Source organism: Dendropsophus ebraccatus, chromosome 8 (genome assembly GCF_027789765.1).
Source record: "Dendropsophus ebraccatus isolate aDenEbr1 chromosome 8, aDenEbr1.pat, whole genome shotgun sequence".
Classification (NCBI taxonomy): Eukaryota; Metazoa; Chordata; class Amphibia; order Anura; family Hylidae; genus Dendropsophus; species Dendropsophus ebraccatus.
In genome coordinates this window covers 52,050,915-52,075,559 of record NC_091461.1, presented here as the reverse complement: position 1 = coordinate 52,075,559, position 24,645 = coordinate 52,050,915, and the positions used below count along the sequence as shown (strand labels likewise).

Below are 24,645 nucleotides of genomic sequence, written 5' to 3'. Positions count from 1 at the left end.
TGGATCCCACCCATTGATTATTTTCTTTTTTTTACATTGCATACATTACTGGCAAATTCTGCAGCTAATAATCTGCACAATTTGGTGTGGATTTAGCTGTGGAAAAGTTTAAAATTCACAGCATGTTTGCTTTGTATGTGTTGCCATACCCTAAAGACAAGTTACTTGTTTCCCTGTTTCCTCATACCAAAAAAATAAGCGGATCCATATTTCACCTTGAATTTTCTTATTCTGCCCTTGATTCTGCAAATGTCACAGCCATGTAACAGATAATGGTTCTGCGGGTTCTGTCTTTATCTTACAATATACAATTTAGCAGAAGTCCAGAGCATAAACAGCAAAGCTTACAAGAACTTGCAAGACAATATATAGTAACTACACAGGAAATGCAGAACAGTCAAGGTTTGTGTCATGGCCGCGGCGGCGTCCCGTGCTCCGGGCCGCCGCCGCGACCGCCATCCTGCCCTGGCAGCTGCCGGGGTCCTGGTGCAGGGACCCGGCGCTGCGGTCTGTTCGGCCCCGGGGGGCGCCTCACCTCGTCCCGCTCCGCCTTCCGTCTGTGCCGGCCGGCGCGCGCGTCCCCGCCTCCTAGGGCGCGCGCGCGCCGGCTGTCTCAGATTTAAAGGGCCAGTCCGTCCCTAATTGATAGTTGCACCCAATCACTCCCTATAAATCCCAGCATGCCCTGTCCCCTGTGTTGGAGCCTCTACATGCTTCCCATAGCGTTTGGCCCAGCTCCCTGTTGTTCCTGATACCTGTCCGCTACCTGGTCCCTAGTCCTTGTTCCTGTTTCCTGCCCGCTACCCAGTCCCTACTCCTAGTCCCTGGTTCCTGCTTCCCGTCTCACTGCTGTTCCTGTGTTCAGCCTGTCACCTGCGGTACGCCTACACGCCACTGTCAGTACCTACTCCTGCCACGCCTCGCCTGCCGTCACCAGCAACCAAGCCAGGGGTAGCGACCTGGGGGTCGTCTGCCGCAGCAAGTCCATCCCGCTTTGCGGCGGGCTCTGGTGAAAACCAGCGGCCCCTTAGACTCCGCTCCCTGGTGAGGTTTGTGCCATCGCTGGTGCCGGTCCAGTGGATCCACTACTCCAGGCGTTACAGTTTGATGACATAAACTATAACAGAATATAAGAACAGGTTGTTGGGGTTTATGTGAGGTATAGAAATAGCTAAGCCTCGTAGACATTAATAGAGCATGGTAAGCATGCAACCCTAATCTTGGGATATGTAAAATTCTAGCCTCTGATTCCCACTAATTAGATATTTATTGACAAAATTACAGTGACAAACCCCATGAAATATCCATATTACATAACTATAGATTGTAAATCGTAGAACTTTCAATGGTCAGAGTTATTTCAAACCACTTCCCGCCATTTAAGACTATGTGATTCCCAACCTATTTGCAAATCACTTACAGTGAATGTACCATCAGGTACATCCTTTTTAAAAAAAATTTTACACTACCCAGTCGGTGCTAGCGATGGAACCGGTCTGTGTTTTGAAAAAAGGACCACGCCACCAGGATCCCTGCACCAGCTCTGACCGGGTAACGTAAAAGGAAAAACTGATATACCTGATGGTATGTTTGCTTTAATTTAAGAAAGTGACTCAGCAATCCCTTCTCCTTCACATGCCTTCTATAGTAATGTACACAGGGGCGGTCTTGGCATTTCTGGGGCGAAGTTATGTCTGGGGCTCCCCCTCGACACGTGTTCCAAAACAATAGACCGCTGTGTGTTGCCCCCAGTAGTATATACCCCTTGTGCGCTACCGCCAGTAATATATACTCCTTGTGTGCTGCCCCCAATAGTATATACCCCTTGTTTGTTTCCCCCCAGTAGTATATAGACCCCTGTGTGTTCCCCCAGTTATATATAGCCCCCCGTGTGCTCCCCCCAGAAGTATATAGACCCCATGTGTGCTGCCCCAGTTGTATATAGACCCCCTGTGTGCTCTCTCAGGGGTATTTAGCCCCCCTGTGTGCTCCCCCACTTGGATATAGACCTCCTGTGTGCTCCCCCACTTGGATATAGACCCCTGTGTGCTCCTCCAGTAGTATATAAACCCCCTGTGTGGTTCCCCCAGTAGTATATAGACCCCCTGTGTGCCCCACCAGTATTATATAGACCCCTTGTGTGCTGCCCCAGTTGTATACAGACCCCTGTGTGCTCCCCCAGTTATATATAGACCACCTGTGTGCATCACAAGTAGTATATGGACCCCCTGTATGTTCCCCCAGTAGTATATAGACCCCCTGTGTGCCCCACCAGTAGTATATAGACCCCTGTGTGCTCCCCCAGTAGTATATAGCCCCCCTGTGTGCTCTCCCACTTGGATATAGACCTCCTGTGTGCTCTCCAAGTTGTATATAGACCCCATTCTGCTGCCCCAAGTAGTATATAGACCCCTGTGTGCTGCCCCCAGTAGTATATAGACCCCTCTGTGAAGCCCCAGTAGTCTATAGCCCCCCTGTGTTCCCCCCCTGTTATATAGCCCCCCCTGTATGCTCCACCTTTTATATAGCCCCCTGTGTGCTCCCCCCAGTTATATAGACCCCCGATGTGCGCTCCCCCAGTTAAACAGACTCCTTTGTGCTACCCCTCCCATATAGTATATAACACAATAAAACAAACACTTACACTCACCTGGGTCCAGGCGTCTCCTCTTCTCTTCACTCTTGTGGCCACAGGAAGGGTTTTCCCTGCAATCACAAGAGGCCGCACTCCCCTTGTCCTGGTGCCGATGCTCCAGTGATGTCACTGGAGCACCGGCACCACAAGGACAAAGCTGCCACTTGTGACCGCAGGGAAAACACTTCCTGCGGCCACAAGAGTGACTGACAGGAAGGGGGCCAATGTCTCCCACCCTGTCAGTGCTGCTGCATGTAACTATGAGCGCTCATTACGAGTGCTCATAGTTACAGTTCAGATTGCAGCAGCGAGCGGGGCAGCGGCCCTGTTCAGCGGTCTTGAGCACAAGAGCGGGGCGTGGGGGCCCCCCTGGATGTTGGGGGGCCCCAAGCGATCGCTTGGGGTGCTTGGTGCCAAAGACCGCCACTGAATGTACAGTATAAATTGTCCACAGTGCTGGCATTGGTCAATGCATGTTAAAAGGCTGAAATTGTTACATTTCCACGGCATTAACACAAATAACAATTTCTTTGTCTTTTATAGATGTATCTCAATATTCTTTGTTGAGTTCCAAGTATATTTTGGTCACGATTATTCAAGAACAGCTTGGATACATTCCATTGTTGACTGTGCTACGATGCTATGTGGTAGGTGATAAGAAGTCCATGGATCCCACCACTAGTGGTGGAGCTAGGAGTGGGTTGGGAGGGCATGTTGTCTGGGAAGGGGAATTGAACTCTTCTGCCACGCCAAGGATGTTTATATAAAACAGTGTTTCTCAACTCCAGTCCTCAAGACCCACCAACAGGTCATGTTTTGCGGATATCCCATACAACAAACAGCTGTGGCAGTTACTGGTACACTGACTATAATTATATCACCTATAAAATCCTCAAAACATGACCTGTTGGTGGGTCTTGAAGACTGGAGTTCAGATAACAAGGAATAACATCTATCTTGGGTAAAGGAAAGTCTAGCTACCACTGTGCGGGGCAAACAAGTATTGGGATGAGAAATATGATGACATGAATGACTTTTTTTTTTTTTTTTGCTGCTTTCTTCCTTTGTACATGTTCTTGGTTAAGATTTTCTAAATAAATCATAAAATAAAGAGAGAATAATTTTGAAAAACAATAAGTTATAATACCATAAAAATGTATAGTAGGCATTGAATAAAGAAGTTAAATCTCAACAAACTCATCATTTATGTTCTTAGTGTGGATGTAACAAATAAGTCATGTTGATTCACATGTCCACTAATATGAATTAGATGAAAGTTTTATTTCATTCATTGATAGTGTTACAAAACCATCTGAAAATACATAGAATCAAAATGTCTTTCTCACTTTGAGGAAAGGGAATGTTCTAGAAGTATGGGCAATTACAGGAAATTAGATTCATCTTATGCTAATTTTCTTATTTTTTTATTTTTTACAAATGTGTAAATGATTCTACTTTCTATGCAGCCCCCCTGGGAAGCTATGTGAGCAATCATGTCTCGTGTCAGATGGGGATCATACTTGGTGGTCTTCTTGCTTCCACGGGACTTATCCTGAGTTCATTTGCAACAAGCCTGGAGTATCTCTACCTCACCCTAGGAGTCGTTACTGGTAATATATTTTACATCTCTATTGAATCTCTAATCTGGGGAAAGTGATATCATTTTCTCAGTCTTGAAGTCACAAACAACATCTGCATTGCCGCTATCCATGTATTGTAAACTGACAGTATCTGCTTAATGAAAAACATGCTACATTATCCTAACCCTAGATCATTGTCTGCTCAGCCAATCATTGACTGTGGCAGGACACCACACCAGTCATTGACAGGCTGAGTGGGAAATCGCTTAGCCAGGCTGTGACGTGGCAGCTGGAAGAGCTTGGTACACGATGTACCTGGATTTCAGATGAAATTGGATTAGGCCCACTTCCACTGCTTCAGGCTGGGCTGGTGCCCATGAAAACACTGGCGCCTTGCACGGGAACCAGGCCGTGGTTCAAAAAAAGAACCGTGGCTCCAGCATCCCCATGCTGGCGCCGTTCTATTCTAAAATTTTAAAGTGATGTACCTGAGGGGACATTCGCTTTAAAAGAAAACAACAGTCTGTTAGTAATTACAGTTAGTAATTCAGACTAAGCAATCTATTGAACTTTTTCACACAGTTGTACAGTCAACAATGTTGGTGGTTATACTGCTCAAAAAAGATACAGCAGCTTAGTGGTTATTTCCACTTAATGTGGCACCATTTCTTAAATATATATTAATATTGTAGGATTTTGTGAATTTGTGCTCACCCCCAATTTTAGTTACAGGATCCTATTGTCCTCACATAAAGCCTCTTCTGGTCTGTGTTACTTCACATACCATGCCATCACTTTCTGTCTGAACTCTTTTTCTCAACCCTGACTTCAAAGGCATTGACCTAATTTCTAGTCTATTTAATTACCAGTAGGTTATTTCTTACTGCTGGTACCATTACAGCCTATCTTCAGGTGTCCTCCCACAACGACTAAGGGACATATCTGATCTGAAATTACAGAGATCCCCCTTTACACCATCTAGCAGGCCCATCTAAGAACTTACAGGACTTAATTGGGACTACAACCTAGGCTCCTCTACATAAGCCACACTTACAGGCCTGAATTCCAATGGTCTCCTTCAAGAATGAGTGCTGTAGTAAAAGTAATATCTGGGCTTTAACTTCAAGAAAAGAGTGGTAAGAGGCACTCACCATTCGTTGTCTTTTATTTTTGTATAGCAGCAAAAAAAACATTCCATGTGTGCAGTCCACAGGGATGCCATTCACCTCACCAAGTGTGACAGCTGTTTCGCATGAATTCACGTGCTTCTTCAGACCTGTGAGAAACAGCTGTATAGGGGAAGATTTATAAAACATGGTATAAAGTGAAACTGTAGTAGTTGCCCCTAGCAACCAATCAGATTCCATCTTTTATTTTCCAAATAGTCTGTGAGGAATGATAAGTGGAATCTGATTGGTTGCTAGGGGCAACTGAGCCAGTTTCACTTTACATGATGTTTGATAAATCTCCCCCATAGTTTTTAATATTAGTAGTATTATTTATTTATACAAATAAGGTGGGTCTTGTACATGATATTTAGGTTGGATTTCTGTGGAGCATACCCTGTGTGGTGTTTTTTTTTAAGGTAGTGACCACCCATAGACCTCACCATATTCTGCATATGCCTGTGTGACTCATGTACGACTGTCAGTTTTTGCCATGTTAAATTTTACAGCACACTTTTCTAATCTATACATTTTCAGAAAATGACAGAATGTCGCATGTTTCTGTATAGCGGTGCCAAATGACTGTTGGCTTAAATTAGCTTTTTCACTAGCTAAATGGAAACAAGAATAATAACATCCATTATTAGCTTCGAGTAGCTGTGGTATTAAAAGCTTAGTATTTGGTCTCCTAGAGGATAGTATTAATAATCTGGCATTACTATTGTTTTTGCATGGAAAACTGCCAAACATTTACAAAGGAAAAATGTGCATCACAGGCCACCTGCATCAACACACTGGTCACGGCTTTTGTGTCTATTTTTAAAAACTTTTTTTTTTAATGAGATAATGTGAATACCGAGCTTTACTAATGTTATTACATAATAAACTGAGGTGTAAAACACTTTGATGGGCAGAACAAATAGTCCTCAGACTAAGAGGTGAGGGTTTAATTGGGACACACAACGTAATGACTGTTTTATCTATTAGCCTGTTATGTAATAGCCTAGGATCATTCTATAATGATGCCATAGTATATTAGAGGTATCTTTGTTGCCTACTAATATCCAGACTAGGTTTGGCTAGAATGAGATGGTTTTCTTCTTTTAGAGAAGAGCTAATTTTTATATTTTTTCCAATCGCTGCCTATAAATACATCTCCAACTGAATCTCTTCAATAAGAACTAATACCCACCAAGCTGCCTTGTCTAAGACCTCTCTAAACCATCACAACTCTGCTCTGTACTGATGAGGGGCATGAATACCAATTTGGTTTATATGACATAAGATTACTTATAATTTGCATCCATATACTGTCATACTATGCAGTGCCATACTATGCAGACTTAGATAGCCCTGTAGTTCCCGACACAAATATTGGTGGCTGCAGAGGGACAATTTTCGCACCTTACTGCTACCACTCAATAGAGGTGGATACATAAAGAAAAAAGTATACATTCATGACCAAAAGTAATTGAAGCCCAAATGTCCAGGGCTGGTTGGGGTGTCATTCTTTGCGCCATGATCTATAGTTTTTATTGGTTTCATATTGGCATAAATGGAAATTTTTGATCGCTTTTTTATTTTTTTTTCTGATATATAATAAAAATTTTGCAATCCTGGTATTCTTTCCCCCTCTTTCAGTTTACACTGTTAACCATGTGGGAACAATGTTGCTATATTTTAATAGCGTGCGGAATTGTCCGATCTATCATATCAAATATGTTTGTGATTTTCTTTTAAATATTATTTGTACAGTGGAAAAGGAGGTGATTTAAACTTTTATTTGTACACTTTATAAGTCTCATAGGGGACTTTTTATATGCAAACATTATGCTGCGTTTACACAAAACGATAATTGGCCCGATCGTACGAGTAACGATGTTGGAGTAACAATTTTTTTTTCATAACGATCAGTGTTAAGACGGTTCGATATATTGTAAGAAAAAATCGTTTTGCGATCGTGCGCCCGCAGCCCGGCCCGCCTGCAGCCCGGCCCCCCGCTCGCAGCCTGTTCCTCCGCTCATCCACAGCCCGGCTCCACGGTCAACCGCAGCCCCCTGCGCCGCCCCGATCGCCACCCCCGCTGCCGCTCTGTTCGCCGCTGCTGTTCCGATCGCCCCCGCCGGCCCGGCCGCGAGCATACATTACCTGCTCCGCGTAGCAGGTCTTCGACATCCCCGGCTCCGCTCTTCAGTGCACTGATTGGCTGAAGAGGGGTGCCGGGAATTTCAAACGGCTCCTCTTCAGCCAATCAGTGCTGGAGCGGAGCACTGATTGGCTGAATAGGAGCCGTTTGAAATTCCCGGCTCACCTCCCCAGCCAATCAGTGCACTGAAGTGGGGAGTCGGGGATGTCTAAGACCTGCTACGCGGAGCAGGTAATGTATGCTCGCGGCCGGGCCGGCGGGGGCGATCGGAACAGCAGCGGCGAACAGAGCGGCAGCGGGGGTGGCGATCGGGGCGGCGCAGGGGGCTGCGGTTGACCGTGGAGCCGGGCTGTGGATGAGCGGAGGTAACGTATGGTCGCGGCGGGGGGTGATCGGAGCAGCGGCGGCGGCGGGGGGTGGGTCGACCGGAGTGGCGGCGGGGGCGATCGGAGCGGCGGCGGGGGGGGGGGCGATCAGAGCGGCTGGGGGGGTGATCGGAGCGGCGGGGGGGGCAATGGCGGCGTCGGCGGGGTTGGCGATCAGAGTGGCAGCGGCGGAGGGGGTGGCGATCGAGCCGGCGGATGGGGCTGCGGGCGGCGGGCAGCCGGACTATCGCGTGACGACTGTTTACATGGAACGATCTGCGAATTTTTTGCGAACGACGATTTGATAACATGTTGAAAGATCAAAATGAACGATTTCTCGTTCGTCGTTCTCGACTGCGTTTACACGTACGATTATCGTTCGAATTCGATCGTTATCGCGCAAATTTGCATGATAATCGTTACGTGTAAACGCAGCATCAGATTGCATATGCTAGTCTCTGGAGTGCCTCTTTGATATACACAGATTATTTTGCAATGTGAAAGGGAACTGGACAAAAAAACACACCCTTGCCAGACACTGATGTCCACACATTCTCCTGTGGATATTTATCTTGACTGAGGCATGTGAGGCCTGCAGTTCTGCAGACGTTCAGACCCCTTGATACATCGTCGATGTGACGGTAACCCCTGGGCAAGTTCACCACAGTTCCACGTTTTTTTTATGTGTGGATAATGATACTTATATTGGTTTGTTGGAATACCCAAACCTGAGCAATAGTTTTGTAATTTATTACAGCCAGGTAGATTTCAGTACCATCATGTGCTGCTTTTGAAACCTTTTTAGCTGCTTTAAAGGGGTTATCCAGCGCTACAAAAACATGGCCACTTTTCCCCCTCTCTTGTCTCCAGATTGGGTGGGGTTTGGGACTCAGTTCCATTGAAGTAAATGGAGCTTAATTGCAAACCGCACCTGAACTGGAGACAAGAGAGGGGGAAAAGTGGTCATGTTTTTGTAGCGCTGGATAACCCCTTTAACCCCTTAGTGACCGCCGATACGGCTTTTTATGGCGGTCACTAAGGGTCCTTATTCTGCTGCCATCAGCTTTTTACGGCGATGGCAGAGAATAAGGCTGCGGGGCCGGGACGGCCCCCACCCCATCCCCCCAGCTACCGGAGGTAGCTGAGGGGTTGGGGCAGTGTGTGGGGTCTGTCCCGGCCCCCCACCTTACCGAAGATCGCCGCTATTAACGTTATAGCGGCGGCCGTCGGTAAAGGGGATTACCGGTGCCGCCGCTGCTTTTCATCTCCCCCCGCCGTGAATCCACGGCGGGGGGAGATGGAATAAGTGTCCCCTCAGACCCCAGATCAGCCCCCCCTAGTAGGGAATCACTAACCCCCTCCCCCGGCGGCCATCATTTCCAAGATGGCCGCCGCCATCCCTGCGAACAAACGATGTTTGTTCGCAGGGATGGAAAAGTTTAAATGAATGAAAGCCCCATGCTCTCCGCCACCGGAGGTAGCGTAGAGCATGGGGCAGTCATCAGGGACCCCCCTGTGGGGTCCCGGTACAAGCGATCAGCGGTATATACTATATACCGCTGATCGCTTGTACCATGTGCCGCCGGCACTTTTTATCCCCTGTCACCATAAATGATTGGTGACAGGGGATAAAAAGTGATGTTCCCCCCACCCCCCAAGTCGCCCCCCACCCCCCCTGTCACCCCCGTCCCCAGTCACCCCCCCCCTTCCCCATATACTCACCTGATCCTGGAGCTCCGTCCTCCTCGACGTCCTGGCTGGTTATGAAGTGCACATGCGCTTCACAACCAGCCAACTCTGGAAAATTTAAAGTGACAGAGACCAATTTGGTCTCTGTCACTGAACTATGATTACTGTGATAGAAAATATCACAGTAATCATAGTAATACAGTGAAAATGAATGTGTTAAGTACAAAAAGTGACAAACATACAAAAAAATAAAACACACACTTTTTATTATAGTAATAATTGCAGTTTACTCCCAAATTACCCCTAACCCTACCCCAGATTACCCGTAACCACCGCACGTTGCCCGCAACCACCGCACGTTGCCCGTAACCACCGCATGATGCCCGTAACCACCGCACGTTGCCCGTAACCACCGCACGTTGCCTGTAACCACCGCACGTTGCCCGTAACCACCGCACGTTGCCCGTAACCACCGCACATTGCCCGTAACCACCCCAAATTGCCAGTGACCCCCTCCAGATTGCCCGTAACCACCCCAAATTACATTTACCAACCCCAGATTACCTATAGGCACTTCAGTTTAGCAGTAACAATCCCAGATTGTCTGTAACCCTTCCAGGTTGCTCATAACCCCCCAGGTTTCCCGTAATCAAGCCTGATTACATGTAACCCCCCAGATTGCACGTAACCACTGCATGTTGCCTCTGACCACGCCATGATGCCTCTGACCACCGCGCGTTGCCTCTGACTACCGCGCGTTGCCTCTGACCACCGCAAAATGCCAATGACCCCCTCCAGATTGCGGTGCCCATGCCAGATTACAGGTATCCACCCCAGATTGCCTATAAGAACTTCAGTTTATCCGTAACCACCCCATGTTGCCTGTATTCACCACAGATTGTCTGTAAACACTGCAGGTTGCCCGTAACCACCCCACGTTGCCCGTAACCACCCCAGATTGTCTGTAAGCACAGCAGGTTGCCTGTAACCACCCCACGTTGCCTGTAACCACCCCACGTTGCCTCTGACCACCCCACGTCGCCTCTGACCACGCCACGTCGCCTCTGACCACCGCAGGTTGCCTCTGACCACCGCAGGTTTCCTCCGACCACCGCAGGTTGCCTCTGACCACTGCATGTTGCCTCTGACCACCCCAAATGGCCAATGACCCTCTCCAGATTGCGGTAACCATGCCAGATTACAGGTACCCACCCGAGATTACCTATAAGCACTTCAGTTTATCCGTAACCACCCCACATTGCCCGTAACCACCCCACGTTGCCCGTAACCACCCCAGATTGTCTGTAGGCACTGCAGGTTGCCCGTAACCACCCCAGGTTGCCCGTGACGACCCCATGTTGTCCGTAACCACCCCAGATTACCTGTAACCACCTCAGGTTGCCCATAACCACCCCTGGTTGCCCGTAACAACCCCACATTACCTGTAATCTCATTTTTTTTATTTTATTTTAGTAACTGCGCTATTCTAATAACCATTACTAGCTGCGATTTTGCTCCAGCAAATTGGCGCTCCTTCCCTTCTGAGCCCTGCTGTGTGCCCATACAGTGGTTTATGCCCACATATGGGGTACCGTTTTACTCAGGAGAACCTGAGTTACAGATTTTGGGGTACGTTTTCTCTCCTGTTCCTCGTCAAATTGAGAAATTTCAAACTAAACCAACATATTATTGGAAAAATTCGAGTTTTTCATTTTTACTGGCCAATTTTGAATACTTTCCTCTAATACCTGTGGGGTAAAAATGGTCACCACACCCCAAAATGAATTCTCTGAGGGGTGTACTTTCCAAAATGGAGTGACTTATTGGGAGATTTTACTCTGCTGACACTACAGGGGCGCTGCAAACGGACCTGGCGCTCAGAAACTTCTTCAGCAAAATCTGCATTGAAAAAGCTAATTGGCGCTCCTTTCCTTCTGAGCCCTCCTGTGTGCCCATGCAGTGGTTTATGCCCACATATGAGGTACCTTTTCACTCAGGAGAACCTGCGTTACAAATTTTGGGGTACTTTTTTTCTCTTGTTCCTCATAAAATTGAGAAATTTCAAACTAAAAGAACATAATATTGGAAAAAATTGAGTTTTTCATTTTTACTGTCTAATTTTGAATACTTTCCTCTAATACCTATGGGGTCAAAATGCTTACCACACCCCAAAATGAATTCTTTGAGGGGTGCACTTTCCAAAATGGGGTGACTTATGGCGAGATTTTACTTTGATGGCACTACAGGGGCGCTGCAAACGCACCTGGCGCTCGGAAACTTCTGCAGCAAAATCTGCATTGAAAAAGCTAATTGGCGCTCCTTCCCTTCTGAGCCCTCCTGTGTGCCTATACAGTGGTTTACGCCCGCATATGGGATACCATTGTACTCAGGAGAACCTGCGTTACAAATTTTGGGGTACTTTTTTTCTCTTGTTCCTCGTGAAATTGAGAAATTTTAATCTAAACAAACATATTATTGGAAGAATTCGAGTTTTTCATTTTTACTGTCTTCTTTTAAATACTTTCCTGTAATACCTGTGGGGTCAAAATGCTCACCTCACACCAAGATGAATTCTTTGAGGGGTGCACTTTCCAAAATGGGGTGACTTATGGGGGGTTTTCTCTCTGCTGACACTACAGGGGCACTGCAAACGCACCTGGCGCTCAGAAACTTCTTCAGCAAAATCTGCATTGGAAAAGCTAATTGGCGCTCCCTTCCTTCTGAGCCCCGCTGTGTGCCCATACAGTGGTTTACGCCCACATATGGGGTACTATTGTACTCAAAAGAACCTGCGTTACAAATTTTGGGGTACTTTTTTTCTCTTGTTCCTCGTGAAATTGAGAAATTTCAAACTAAACGAACATATTATTGGAAGAAGTCGAGTTTTTCATTTTTACTGTCTACTTTTGAATACTTTCCTGTAATACCTGTGGGGTCAAAATGCTCACCTCACACCAAGATGAATTCTTTGAGGGGTCCACTCTCCAAAATGGGGTGTCTTATGGGGGGTTTTCTCTCTGCTGACACTACAGGGGCACTGCAAACGCACCTGGCGCTCAGAAACTTCTTCAGCAAAATCTGCATTGGAAAAGCTAATTGGTGCTCCCTTCCTTCTGAGCCCTGCTGTGTGCCCATACAGGGGTTTACGCCCACATATGGGGTACCGTTGTACTCAAGAGAACCTGCGTTACAAATTTTGGGGTGCTTTTTCTCTCTTTTTTCTTTTAAAAAAGAGAAACTTTAATCTAAACGTATATATTATTGGAAAATTTTAATTTTCCATTTTTTTACTGCCTAATTGTGAATACTTTCCTCCAGCCCCTGTAGGGTTAAAATGCTCATTATACCCCTAGATTAATTCTTTAAGGTGTGTAGTTTCCAAAATGGGGTCACTTATGGGGGTTTTCAGGATACCAGACTTCTAAATCCATTTAAAAAAAGAACTGGTCCCTAAAAAAATCAGTTTTGGAAACTTTCACGAAAATGTGATAATTTGCTGATAAATTTCTAAGCCCCGTAACACCCTAAAAAAGTAAAATATGTTTACCAAATTATGCCAGAATAAAGAAGACATATTGGTAATGTGACTTAGTAACTAATTTATGTGCTACAACTTTCTTTTTTTAGAAGCAGAGAATTTCAAAGTTCATAAAATGCAAATTTTTAAAATTTTTCATGATATTTTGATGTTTTTCACAAAAAACACACAAAGTAGTGACCAAATTTTGCCACTAACATAAAGTGCCATATGTGACGAAAAAACAATCTCAGAATCCCTAGCATACGTTAAAGCATCACATAATAATAATCACGTAATAACATCACATAAAGTGAGACAGGTCAGATTTTGAAAAATTAGCCTGGTCATTAAGGCCCAAACTAGCTGCAGCACGAAGGGGTTAAACATGGCAGATATTGTCAGAAAGGTTCTGTTTGAGTGATGTTAAAGGGGTTATTCTGGATTTAAAAAATATAGCTGTGTCACAGTTTAACCTCTTAAGGACATAGGACGTACCGGTACGTCCTATGTCCTCATTAGCACTTCAAAGCGGGGCCGCGCGGCGGCCCCGCTTTGAAGTGCCGCGATCCCGGGTGCCGCGTGTAGCCCGGGACCGCCGCTATTAGCGGGCACGGTCCGATCGCCGTGCCTGCTAATTAGCTAATCGGAGGCAGCTGTCAAAGTTGACAGCTGCCTCCGATTACCGGAGGCAACGTTTCCCTGGTGTCTAGTGGGGGAGATCGCTCCTCCGGGACCTTGTCCCGGAGGAGCGATCTCCGTTACTGATGCCGGCCGGGGACGCGTCCAAGATGGCGCCGTCCTCGGCTCGGCACTCGTTTGTTTCCGGCTGCAGCAGCCGAAAGCAAACAAGTGCCGATCTCATGGATCTCTGCAGCATATCTATGCTGCAGAGATCTCTATGAGAGATCAAAGTGTATATACTAGAAGTCCCCCAGGGGGGCTTCTAGTATATGTGTAAAAAAAAAAAAAAACGTGTTGTTAATAGTAAAAATCCCCCTCCCCTAATAAAAGTCTGAATCACCCCCCTTTCCCCAGGTTTTAAATAAAAGTAAACAAATAAATAAATAAATAAACATGTTTGGTATCGCCGCGTGCGTAATCGCCCGAACTATTAATTAATCACATTCCTGATCTCGTACGGTAAACGGCGTCAGCGCAAAAAAATCCCAAAGTGCAAAATTGCGCATTTTTGGTCGCATCAAATCCAGAAAAAATGTAATAAAAAGCGATCAAAAAGTCGTATATGCGCAATCAAGGTACCGATAGAAAGATCACATCATGGCGCAAAAAATGACACCTCGCACAGCCCCATAGACCAAAGGATAAAAGCGCTATAAGCCTGGGAATGGAGCGATTTTAAGGAATGTATATTGGTTAACAACGGTTTGAATTTTTTACAGGCCATCAGATACAATATAAGTTATACATGTTACATATCGTTTTAATCGTAACGACTTGAGGAACATGCATAACAAGTCAGTTTTACCCCAGGGCGAATGGCGTAAAAACACATTTCCCCCAAATAAAAGAAATGCGTTTTTTTTTTCAATTTCACCACACTTTGAATTTTTTTCTGGTTTCGTAGTGTACTTTATGCAAAAATTCAGCCTGTAATTGCAAAGTACAATTAGTGACGCAAGAAATAAGGGGTCATGTGGGTTTCTAGGTGGAAAAATGCAAGTGCTATGACCTTTTAAACACAAGGAGGAAAAACCGAAAACGTAAAAACGAAAATGGGCCATGTCCTTAAAGGGTTAATCCCTGTCCTTAGCGTCCTGTTACACGGATCGATTTTTAACAATTAACTACTAAGGATAAACGTTAACCTGAAATCATTCACCATATTACACAGAACGATGGTCGTTAGATAAGATCGTTACTAAGATCGTTATTGCAATCGTTACTATGATCATTTATTCCTTCTGATCTCAGGAAAACAATGGGCAATGTGCAAGTACACTGAACAATTAGTGAAAAAATGCGAAACTTGAGCGAACGAACGTGGAATTACAGCAAACGATTAGCGAACGATTAACAAGAATTTTAGGTACAGATCTAAATCAATGATCAACGACATACCAACGATTTTTCGATCGTTGCCTGCAATTACACAGAACGATTATCGTTTAAATTTGAATGATATAACGATTTTTCGCACGATAATCGGCCCGTGTAATAGGACCCTTAGTGTGTGTGTAGTATTCAGCTCCATTAACTTCAAGGGAACTGAGCTGCCACTAAACAGAACCACTCTTATCCACAGTTTGTGTGTGGCAGTTTACCAAAGTTTTTTTTTCTAATTCTGGATAACTCTTTTTTTAAGATAAAACAAGCCTGGATGTAATTATGCTTGGGAATGGGTAGGTTTTGCCGGGACTGTCCCGATTTTTATTGGAGAGTTCCGGCAAAATAATGTCCTGGGTATGCCTTCTAAAAACCCAGCAAAGATAATGCAACCTATTGTGAGGATGATGTAGTTGAACATGCAGAAATGATAGGGCCTTAAACCTTGTGATTCACCGCTACAACTGCTTATAGATTCTTAATGCCTGTCTTGACTGCAACAGGAGTAGCATAAATATATATGCTGTGAGCTCCCTCTAGAGGCAGTTAGTGGTAGCATCTATGAATGTGTCTGGCCACATACAATTATTTACATGCATTATCCTTACATCCTGTGTCACTAACATTCCCATAACATTCTTATAGCCAAATGGTCAACAATATCTTAATATTCTGCATTTTTTGGGTCAAAAACAAATCGACTCTGCCAATGTAATCATTCAAATTATTTAGCAGTTTTTTAGTCCTTGTCACTTTTTTAAATGAAATATTGATTTTTATTTTTTCCAGGTCTCGGATTTGCACTTTGTTACAGTCCTGCTATTGCCATGGTGGGAAAGTACTTTGACAAGAGGAAAGCCTTGGCCTATGGAATTGCCATGTCTGGAAGTGGAATTGGCACCTTTATATTGGCCCCTGTGGTGCAGCTGCTGATTGAACAGTTTTCCTGGCGTGGAGCTTTACTCATTCTTGGAGGTTTCGTTTCCAATCTTTGTGTCTGTGGTGCTTTAATGAGGCCTATAAACCTGAAGGATGACTTTGCACACTATTCACTACAGCAGGAGCATAATCCAAGTGAACCAAACCAAAGCAGCATGCCTTCTTCCAAATGCTTGCCTCTGGGCCAGGACTGCACTCACAAGAGTCTATGCTACTGTTCACAAAAGGAATACAGCTTCCTGCTGACGCCAAACTTTATTATTCTAGCTGTATCTTTTTTATTCCTAGCATATGGATGCAGTCCTCCTTTTGTCTATCTTGTGCCTTATGCGCTTAGTGTTGGTGTAAGCCACCAACAAGCAGCCTTTCTAATGTCTATACTGGGAGTTATAGACATTGTTGGTAACATCACCTTTGGATGGTTGACCGACAGAAGGTAATTCACTTTATTTTGTTCTAGGTTAACATTTGATGTATGGTTATGTTTTTTACATGCTTCAAAAGAAAAAACTAGGTGTACAATGCCATATTGCCAAACGAAACAACCAAACCTCTGTCTATAGTACAAGGCAACTTATTTACCTTTTAAAGCGAATGTTCCACCAGCTACGTCGCTTTGAATTTTTAACAGACTGGCGTGAGGATGCTGGGGGTGAAGTCCTTTTTTTTTTATCCGCCACCCGGTTCCCACACATTGATGCCAGTGTATTCCCAAGCACCGGCGGCTCCAGAGCACTGGGGGTTGGCTCATTGGCACCCAGTGTGATGAAAACCACTCCCCTCTGTGATGCGGTTCCATTAGAATCAATTGAGATGCGTCATAGAGAGAGGGGAGATCGTCACACTGGGGGCAGCAGGCCTGCCCCAAGCTCTTTGGAGCATGCAGGTGCTCGGGAACAATCCACTGCCATGTGTGAGAACCGGGCAGCGGTTCAAAAAAGGGACCACGCCAACGGCATGCCTGCACTGGTGCCGGTCTGTTAATGTACGAAAGCCAAAGTGATGTAGCTGATAGTACATTTGCTTTAGTGCACCTTTCCTTAATGCCATATAGCGTGTAGAGATGTAGTTCCATCTATATCAGGTCTTTTACCAGGTTGGGTATACAGTCCGAAATCCATCCACGTGTAAGGCTGATGAAACCAAGTAAAATCGTTTAATTCTATTCCCAAAAAGATCAAATCAATAGTAGCACATCAGAAACATATTCCATCATTATGCAAAGTGTTTTTAATGTGTCGTAGGGAAATATCACAAATTATGATCACTTAGGGGTTCTATCTGCTGAGACAACTTCTGACCTGTAGATACTGCCAGACGAAACTCGCTGCAGAAGTTCAATTTACTTGTTCAGTCTGATTGAAGGAGATGGACTCCAAACAAGATAATAAAGCCCTTTACCTGCAATGAGTGTTGAACCAGGGAGTGAATCGCATTGCTGCCGTGCACTTCACCTTGCTATATGGACTGATCGGTGGTGGTCTCAGAAGTGAGACCCTTTCCAACCAAATATTTTGACATAGGAACTTATGCAAAGGCTGATCCATGACCACAGATGTGGAGAGGGCTCAGCTCCTATGCACTCTCCATACATGTTAATGGTCTCATGATGGATATATTCATTATGGTATATTAAAGGAGAAGTCTGGCCAAAAGTATTTTTTAATATGTTATTACTTATGGAAAGGTAGACAAATTTCTAATGGACATTAATTATGGGAAATGCATATATACTGCTATTTCCCTTAATTTAGTAGATCATGAAGTGTTAGAATTCTGTCCAAAACTGTGACGTCCCGAATCACTTGTAATTCCTATGGAGTGTCCAGTAGGGGACGCACTATATATAGAAGTTAATGAGTACCATAGTGCGCCGCCTGCTGGACACTCTATGGATTCAATTGATGTGTATGTAAAAATGTAATGTACAGTATGTTTTTGTGTCCTTGCTCCCCAAAGTATTCCATAAATGTATTCAATCAATACATTTGAAGGGCACCGAGCAGGGAGGGAGAGAGGTGCCTATGCATCTAATTACCTCCCCCCTCCCTCCCTGCTCAGTGCTAGACACATATACACAGTACTACTCCTCCCACCATCTGCTCATAGTATGAGCAGATAATGGGAGTAGTAGTACCAGGGCCATCACCAAACAGTCCACCCACCCGTTTCCACGCTGCCGCCATATATGCACTGTACTACTACTCCCATCATCTGCTCATAGCCGCTCCTCACACAAGGGCTTCATCATGCCCCCTCCTCCTCCTCCTCCTCCTAGCTTCAAACTTCAAATTATCCCGCCGTTGACTCACGGCCCGGCCGCCTCTCTGCTCACATGTATGCCGGCCTGGGACACCGGCCGGGGACACCGGGAAGCATCGGGAGTGTCGTGCTCCCTGCAGGGTGGGGGAGGGATGACGCGGCCGGCATGCATATGAGTCGGGCGGTGAGTCAGCGGCGGGATAGTTTGAAGTTTGAAGCTGGGAGGAGGAGGGGAAGCGGAGGGGGCATGATGAAGCCCTTGCGTGAGGAGCGGTGCGGCTGGCGGCAGAGAAGTTATGGGGATAGCACAAGTACTACTCCCCCATCATCTGCTCATATTATGAGCAGATGACGGGAGTAGTAGTACAGTGCATATGTGGCGGATAGGGGGGTGGGGGGACTGTTTGGTGATGGCCCTGGTACTACTACTTCCATCATCTGCTCATACTATGAGCAGATGATGGGAGGAGAAATATTGTGTATATGTGTCCAGCACCGAGCAGGGAGGGAGGGGGGAGGTAATTAGATGCATAGGCACCTCTCTCCCTCCCTGCTAGGTGCCCTCCAATTGTATTGATTGAATACATTTATGGGATATTTTGGGGAGCAAGGACACTTGCTCCCCAAAGTATTCCATAAGTGTATTCAATCAAAAACATACTGTACATTGCATTTTTACATACACATCAATTGAATCCATAGAGTGTCCAGCAGGGGGTGTACTATATATAGAAGTCAATGGTATTCATTGACTTCTATATATAGTGTGCCCCCTGCTGCACACTCCATAGGAATTACAAGTGATTTGTGACGTCATGGTTTTTGACAGAATTCTAACACTCCTCCATGATCTACTAAATTAAGGGAAATAGCAGTATATGTGCATTTCCCATAATTAATGTACATTAGAAATTTGTCTAACTTTCCATAAGTAATAACATATTAAAAAATACTTTTGGCCTGAGTTGTCCTTTAAGGCGTTGGAGCAACCTTGTTTTTCTAATCCCCACAAACCTAGTTAAACTCTCTCCAAACATTGATCGTATACTAGGTGACCTTTATTCCTTTTTCTTACTATATTCTATTATTTTGTTACAGGTTTCTGAAAAAGCACAGATACGCCTGCTACCTCATAGCCGTGGCACTTGATGGCCTTAGCTGCCTTTTTCTTCCGATTCTTAAGTGCTTTGAATTACTTGTGCCTTTTTCTGTTACATTTGGTTATTTTGATGGAGCCTACGTTGCCCTGATTCCTGTTGTGACTGGAGATGTTGTGGGTACATCCAGCTTATCATCAGCCCTCGGTGTGGTGTTCTTCCTCCATGCAGTGCCATACTTGGTGAGCCCACCAATATCAGGTATGCTTACTTCATTATTTCCACAAACATATTTAAAGGAGAAGTCCCCTAATTAAAAAAAAAAAAAGTTTAAGAAACTGTCAGCCGGCAGGGGCAGATCATAATAACCAAACACTACTTACCTCTCGCTGTGCCGTGAAGCACCACCCCACTGGGCCCCGGACTCCCGCTGGAAGGCATTTTCCAGATTGTGATGAAATCATGAAAATGCCTAACCAGCTAAGTGGGCTGTCAATAAGGCCATGACCTTATGTGACCAGAGCCTAGCCTAGCAACAAGTAGTGGTGGTTATTAGGTTATTATGTCCTCTAACCCCCCCCCCCCTGCTGTTTAAAAAAAATCATTGCAGGCCGGACTTGAATACTTGACCATCACACCTAAAGTTAGGTATTTGGACAATCTTCAAATTTTCATAATCCTCTGGATGGAGATGATTGACAGTGGTGAGGTGAAGAACACTAGCGCACATATCTCCCCATGGGTGGGGGCTTGGCAATTGTTAAGTTATATTGCTATTTACAACTATATACAAGTGACTGCTCATTAACAGGGTTTTTTGTGATTGCCCAGATCATTGGGAGTAAATGGTGACTGATCACAATCATTTTTATTGATTGATTATTGCCGGCAGCACATCCTCTGTTTTACTGGGGAATGGGCTGCTAACAATGATTTATATGCCCATTTAACATATGTAATCTGGTTCATTTACAGGGGACAGTAATCAGGAACCAATGTTTCTACAGCAGATAATTTCCCCATATAAAAGGGTCTTTAGTTTTGCCTAGACTATGAGGTTTAACTTGAAGCCCATGGGCACAGTGCAAAATCTGTCACAGGGAACCTCAACCATGATGTTTAATTTATAGTACTGGCCTCCTCATATGTGGAGATATAACAATGTACTTGTCTTCTAGCTGATGGCTGTTTGCCTGTTATGGAATCATGCATTCCTTCTAAGCTTAAGAGATCTAGTGGCTATGCAGATTTGCAGCATGCATGCCCCGCTCGAAACTCAGTGTTGTAAGCTAAACCCCATACATCAGTCATGTAGGGAAGAGAGAGGTGGAGGATAGAGGAGATGTGCATGCTGCAGCTCAGCACTGGCTCTATGACAACCTTGCAAACATTCATTAGCAAAGAGACAGCTATCATTTGTTTAATCTGCTATCTGCCCATGTCTGCAGCTGTGAACATGATAAAGAGCTGACAGATTCCCTTTAATAACTTTATTAATAGGATTCAATCCAAAGATATCTATTGGATGATGACCAATACTTGCTAATTGTCCTTTTTTGTCTTGTGCAGGTTGGCTGGTGGATACAACTGGAAACTATACAGCAGCATTCCTGTTAAGTGGGTTTTCTATGATATTTTGTGCCCTATTATTAGCAGTTGCCAAATTATTAAAAAAGGTGAAGCGGAAGCAGCAGAAAATGACCCTGCCCACATCGGACACCAAGCAAGAGATCCTAACTAATGGAGATCTGGCTTCTGCAGCCACTGAAGAGTCTAACCACAGGGAGGTATAGATCAAGCTGGACTAAACTGACAATGATTTAGGATGCCGGATTGAAGAACAGGCAGAAAAGTGAAAGCCAACAATATATGTTATGGATTGGAATACATGTTTCCATTTAAAGAACCAGCCAGTGTCTTTCAGGACTTAAGACTTTGTTCATTGCACACAAAAAAAATTGGAAGAGTTTGCTGGTCAATATGTATTGCATAGCAAATGCAGAAAACCTGCACTTTATGAAGAACATTCTTGAAATCTAGATGAACTCTGACCTACTCCTAATACAGGAGTAGATTTTAATATTTTAAACTTGACATCCCAAGGTGAGCTAGACCTGCGGATGAGCAATGGTTTAATTCCTATGCAATGCAATAAAGAAGATGAATTAAGAATGTTTTAGTCTTCTCAACTAGAAATAAGGCTTTATATTATTTAAGATACAATGAGGACTGTTTTATGATTAGTAGTGATGAGCGAATACTGTTCGATCGAATAGATATTCAATCGAATAGTGAGGTATTCGAATATTTGATATTCGTACGAATATCCCGCAAATATTCGATAAATATTCTATAAGCGTTCATATCCCCCAGCTTCCGGTTTCCCCCTCCAAATGGTCAAATAGATGTTCTTCACTAATCGAATACTTGTTCCCATAGACTTTAATGGGATCGAATATTTGATCGAATATTCGAATACTCGCGGGATATTCGTACGAATATCGAATATTCGAATATCTCACTATTCGCTCATCACTAATGATTAGCAAATGTATGGTGGAATTTGCCATCCACAGGGGAGACAAAATTCAATATGACATCCATGATTGTTTTTATGATGAAAAAAGTTGCTAAAGTATTAGTAAGGCCGGTGTTACATGGGGCAATGGGTTTTTCTTTAAGCTACTATTTAAGCTACAAAGCCAGAGATGGGTCCAGCAGGGTTTCCCATTCCCCCTTTCCACCTCTGCCTTCAAAAAATGAAGTTTTCCAAAATTATTTTACCAACCTTTCAGCCATTTTGTGAGGAAGAGTTTTCCAGTACACATTAGTATAAAATATGGCTGAATTCACAAGTAGTATTTTTGTCAGTATTGGATCCTCGTTTTGGTCAGTACTTTGGTCAAAATCAGGTGTCGCAGTGACACAGAGAAAAACCATGATGGAAAGATTTGCACCCTAATCTGTGGTTTGGACCAACTCCTGTTCTTTCACTAAAAATACTGACCAACAATACTATGAATGAATCTTTGATTAATAAATTGGATGTTGAGTCATCTTCCATGTTTTAGGAGGTTGTGTTCACCTTTCACATCATGTCATCTCTGCAGTTGACTAGATATATTTGTTTAGTGGTCAGAACTAGGGATAAGCGAATCTACAGTACTAGCAAAGTGCAGTGCTTTGCTAGACTCAGCAGTCAGCTTGTCAGCCTGTTGTCTTTGAACTCCATGCTGCTCTGCTCCGGGTACCTGGAAAAGCTGGATCGAGTCCAGGAAACTTCTCCCAAATTCCCAGGACTGGTGTTCAAAGGCAGCCGGGTGACAAGCTGACCGGCGAGATTGGTGAAGCACTTCGCTAGTGCTGTAAATTCGTAATCCCTAGTCAGAACCCTTAATCCCTAGCATAGATCTAAATTTAAGGTATTCTCTACCTGTAACGCTGATATTGGAATAAAGTTAAGAACTTTTTAAATTTAATTTAAAACAAATTTTCTTTTCATCTCCACGCACATATGATCAAGCATCTTTTATCTTTGAGGTTGAGCACCATAATAAGGACTTTATCTGATATTATGGGATATACTGTTTATGCCTTGTTTTTTTGTGCAGGTGGGATTGGCAGTGGCGGCTTTGATCCTCTCTGCCGTTTAGCATCATTTAATTGTGTTACTGAATCATTTCTGTAAAGACGCTGCAGTATTGTAATGGAACGCCAACATGTGTGAACACAGCCCTAATTTCACTGCAGAGTTTTGCACAATCAGTGAAGTGCATTCTGATGTTTTTTTTTTTTATTATTATAATGGAAGTCAACGGAAAAAATGATCAAAACAGATGCACACAATTGCATCCATTTTTCCATCTGTTTTTTGAAAAACGGATAAAAATAAACATTGCAAAAATGTAGTGTGAACTTAGCCTTAACTGAAATAAGAATGCCCCTTTAAAGCAATACTGTACTCAGCTAATAACCCCTACACCACTGGTACCTTTAGCCTGCTGATCTTAAGCTTCCCGGTTGTCTGTTCAACAATGCGCTTGGTGTCTTTATTCCACAGCAGCCGAGTCAATGAGGCATGGACTAGGATATCCTTGCCCTAGACCTGTCTCTCCTTCCTTCCTTCTCCACCTCCCCTCACGTCCCTGGCAAGTAGGTTGGGTTGTCAGCTGATGTAGTGCATGCGGTGTAGTATCTGAAGATGTGCAGGTGCACTGGTCAAGCCTCTTGTTCTAGGCTACCATTTTAGTGCACTGCATAGCACCAGCCCCAGTTCTCAGTTATCTGGTTGAAGCAGACTTCCAAGATTATCCGATTCAGAAAGGTGTGCAGATTTTTTGGCTTGAAAAAGAGGCTTTGTAGCCTAGAAATGCATTGCCTTAATGCTAAAATAAACAACTTTTTTTATATACGTGTCTTGGAAACCTCTGTGCGCCACGAAGACTCCTCTGTGGAAGTGTTCACTTCTGTGTAACACTATCCCCTCTGCACACCTTTCTGCATCCTGACACCTTTGACTTGAGGCATCCTGTCCTGGGTTTTGGAGCGGCAGCATCGAGGTTCCTTTTATTAATATGCGTTAAAAGGTGTTGTGCTCTTAGTACAACCCTGCCAGGTGAACACATTCCTCACTACCTTCTCTATATTCCATTGTGATACTGATTCACCCAGGGAGCGCCTATTGTTTTGTGTTTCCAGCACTCGTTAAGGTTACCCGATTGTCCTGCACTGTGCAGTAGGATATGTAGGCCTACTCCGGTAGCTTTGTCCAACTGGGGTCAACTCCTCTCATATCAAGAGTCTGCCCTGCATGTTTTTGACTGGTTCCTGCCGTGGGCTAGGGTGATCCTAGGTGGAGCTTAGCACTGCATAACTGTAGTGGCTGTTTGTATAAAGAAAGTCTCTTGCTGCATCTGTGTCTGGTTCCTGTCAGGGGTCCTGGCTGGAGCCAGGCCCTGGCTTAACTTCTGCAGGAACTGTTCTGTATAAAAACTGACTAGGAACTCACTTACTTTCTCCAGCAAGTTAACTCCTCCTTCAGGGGCTATATCTAAACCCTTCTGTGAGTGGTGGGGGTGAGAGAAAAGAAGAAGAGGATAGGAGAGAGAGAGAGCACCTGTAACTGGTCAGCAGATAAACACAAGATAAACATAAATAAAGATAAACATAAGACAGTTAACCC

At 44.4% G+C, this 24,645-nt stretch overlaps 1 protein-coding gene across 2 annotated transcripts in view; it reads left to right on the top strand.

Moving 5' to 3' along the window:
* The window catches only part of SLC16A12 (solute carrier family 16 member 12), an 86,887-nt gene extending 65,231 nt beyond the window's left edge, over window positions 1–21,656 (top strand). For both annotated transcript variants that reach the window (XM_069979092.1, XM_069979093.1), the window contains exons 3-7: window positions 3,179–3,282; window positions 4,102–4,245; window positions 15,955–16,540; window positions 19,465–19,724; window positions 21,033–21,656. In XM_069979092.1, coding sequence (XP_069835193.1) covers window positions 3,179–3,282; window positions 4,102–4,245; window positions 15,955–16,540; window positions 19,465–19,724; window positions 21,033–21,256 — 1,318 coding nt within the window. In that variant the 3' untranslated portion in view covers window positions 21,257–21,656. The remainder of the gene's footprint in view (window positions 1–3,178; window positions 3,283–4,101; window positions 4,246–15,954; window positions 16,541–19,464; window positions 19,725–21,032) is intronic.
* Window positions 21,657–24,645: the final 2,989 nt, after the last annotated feature.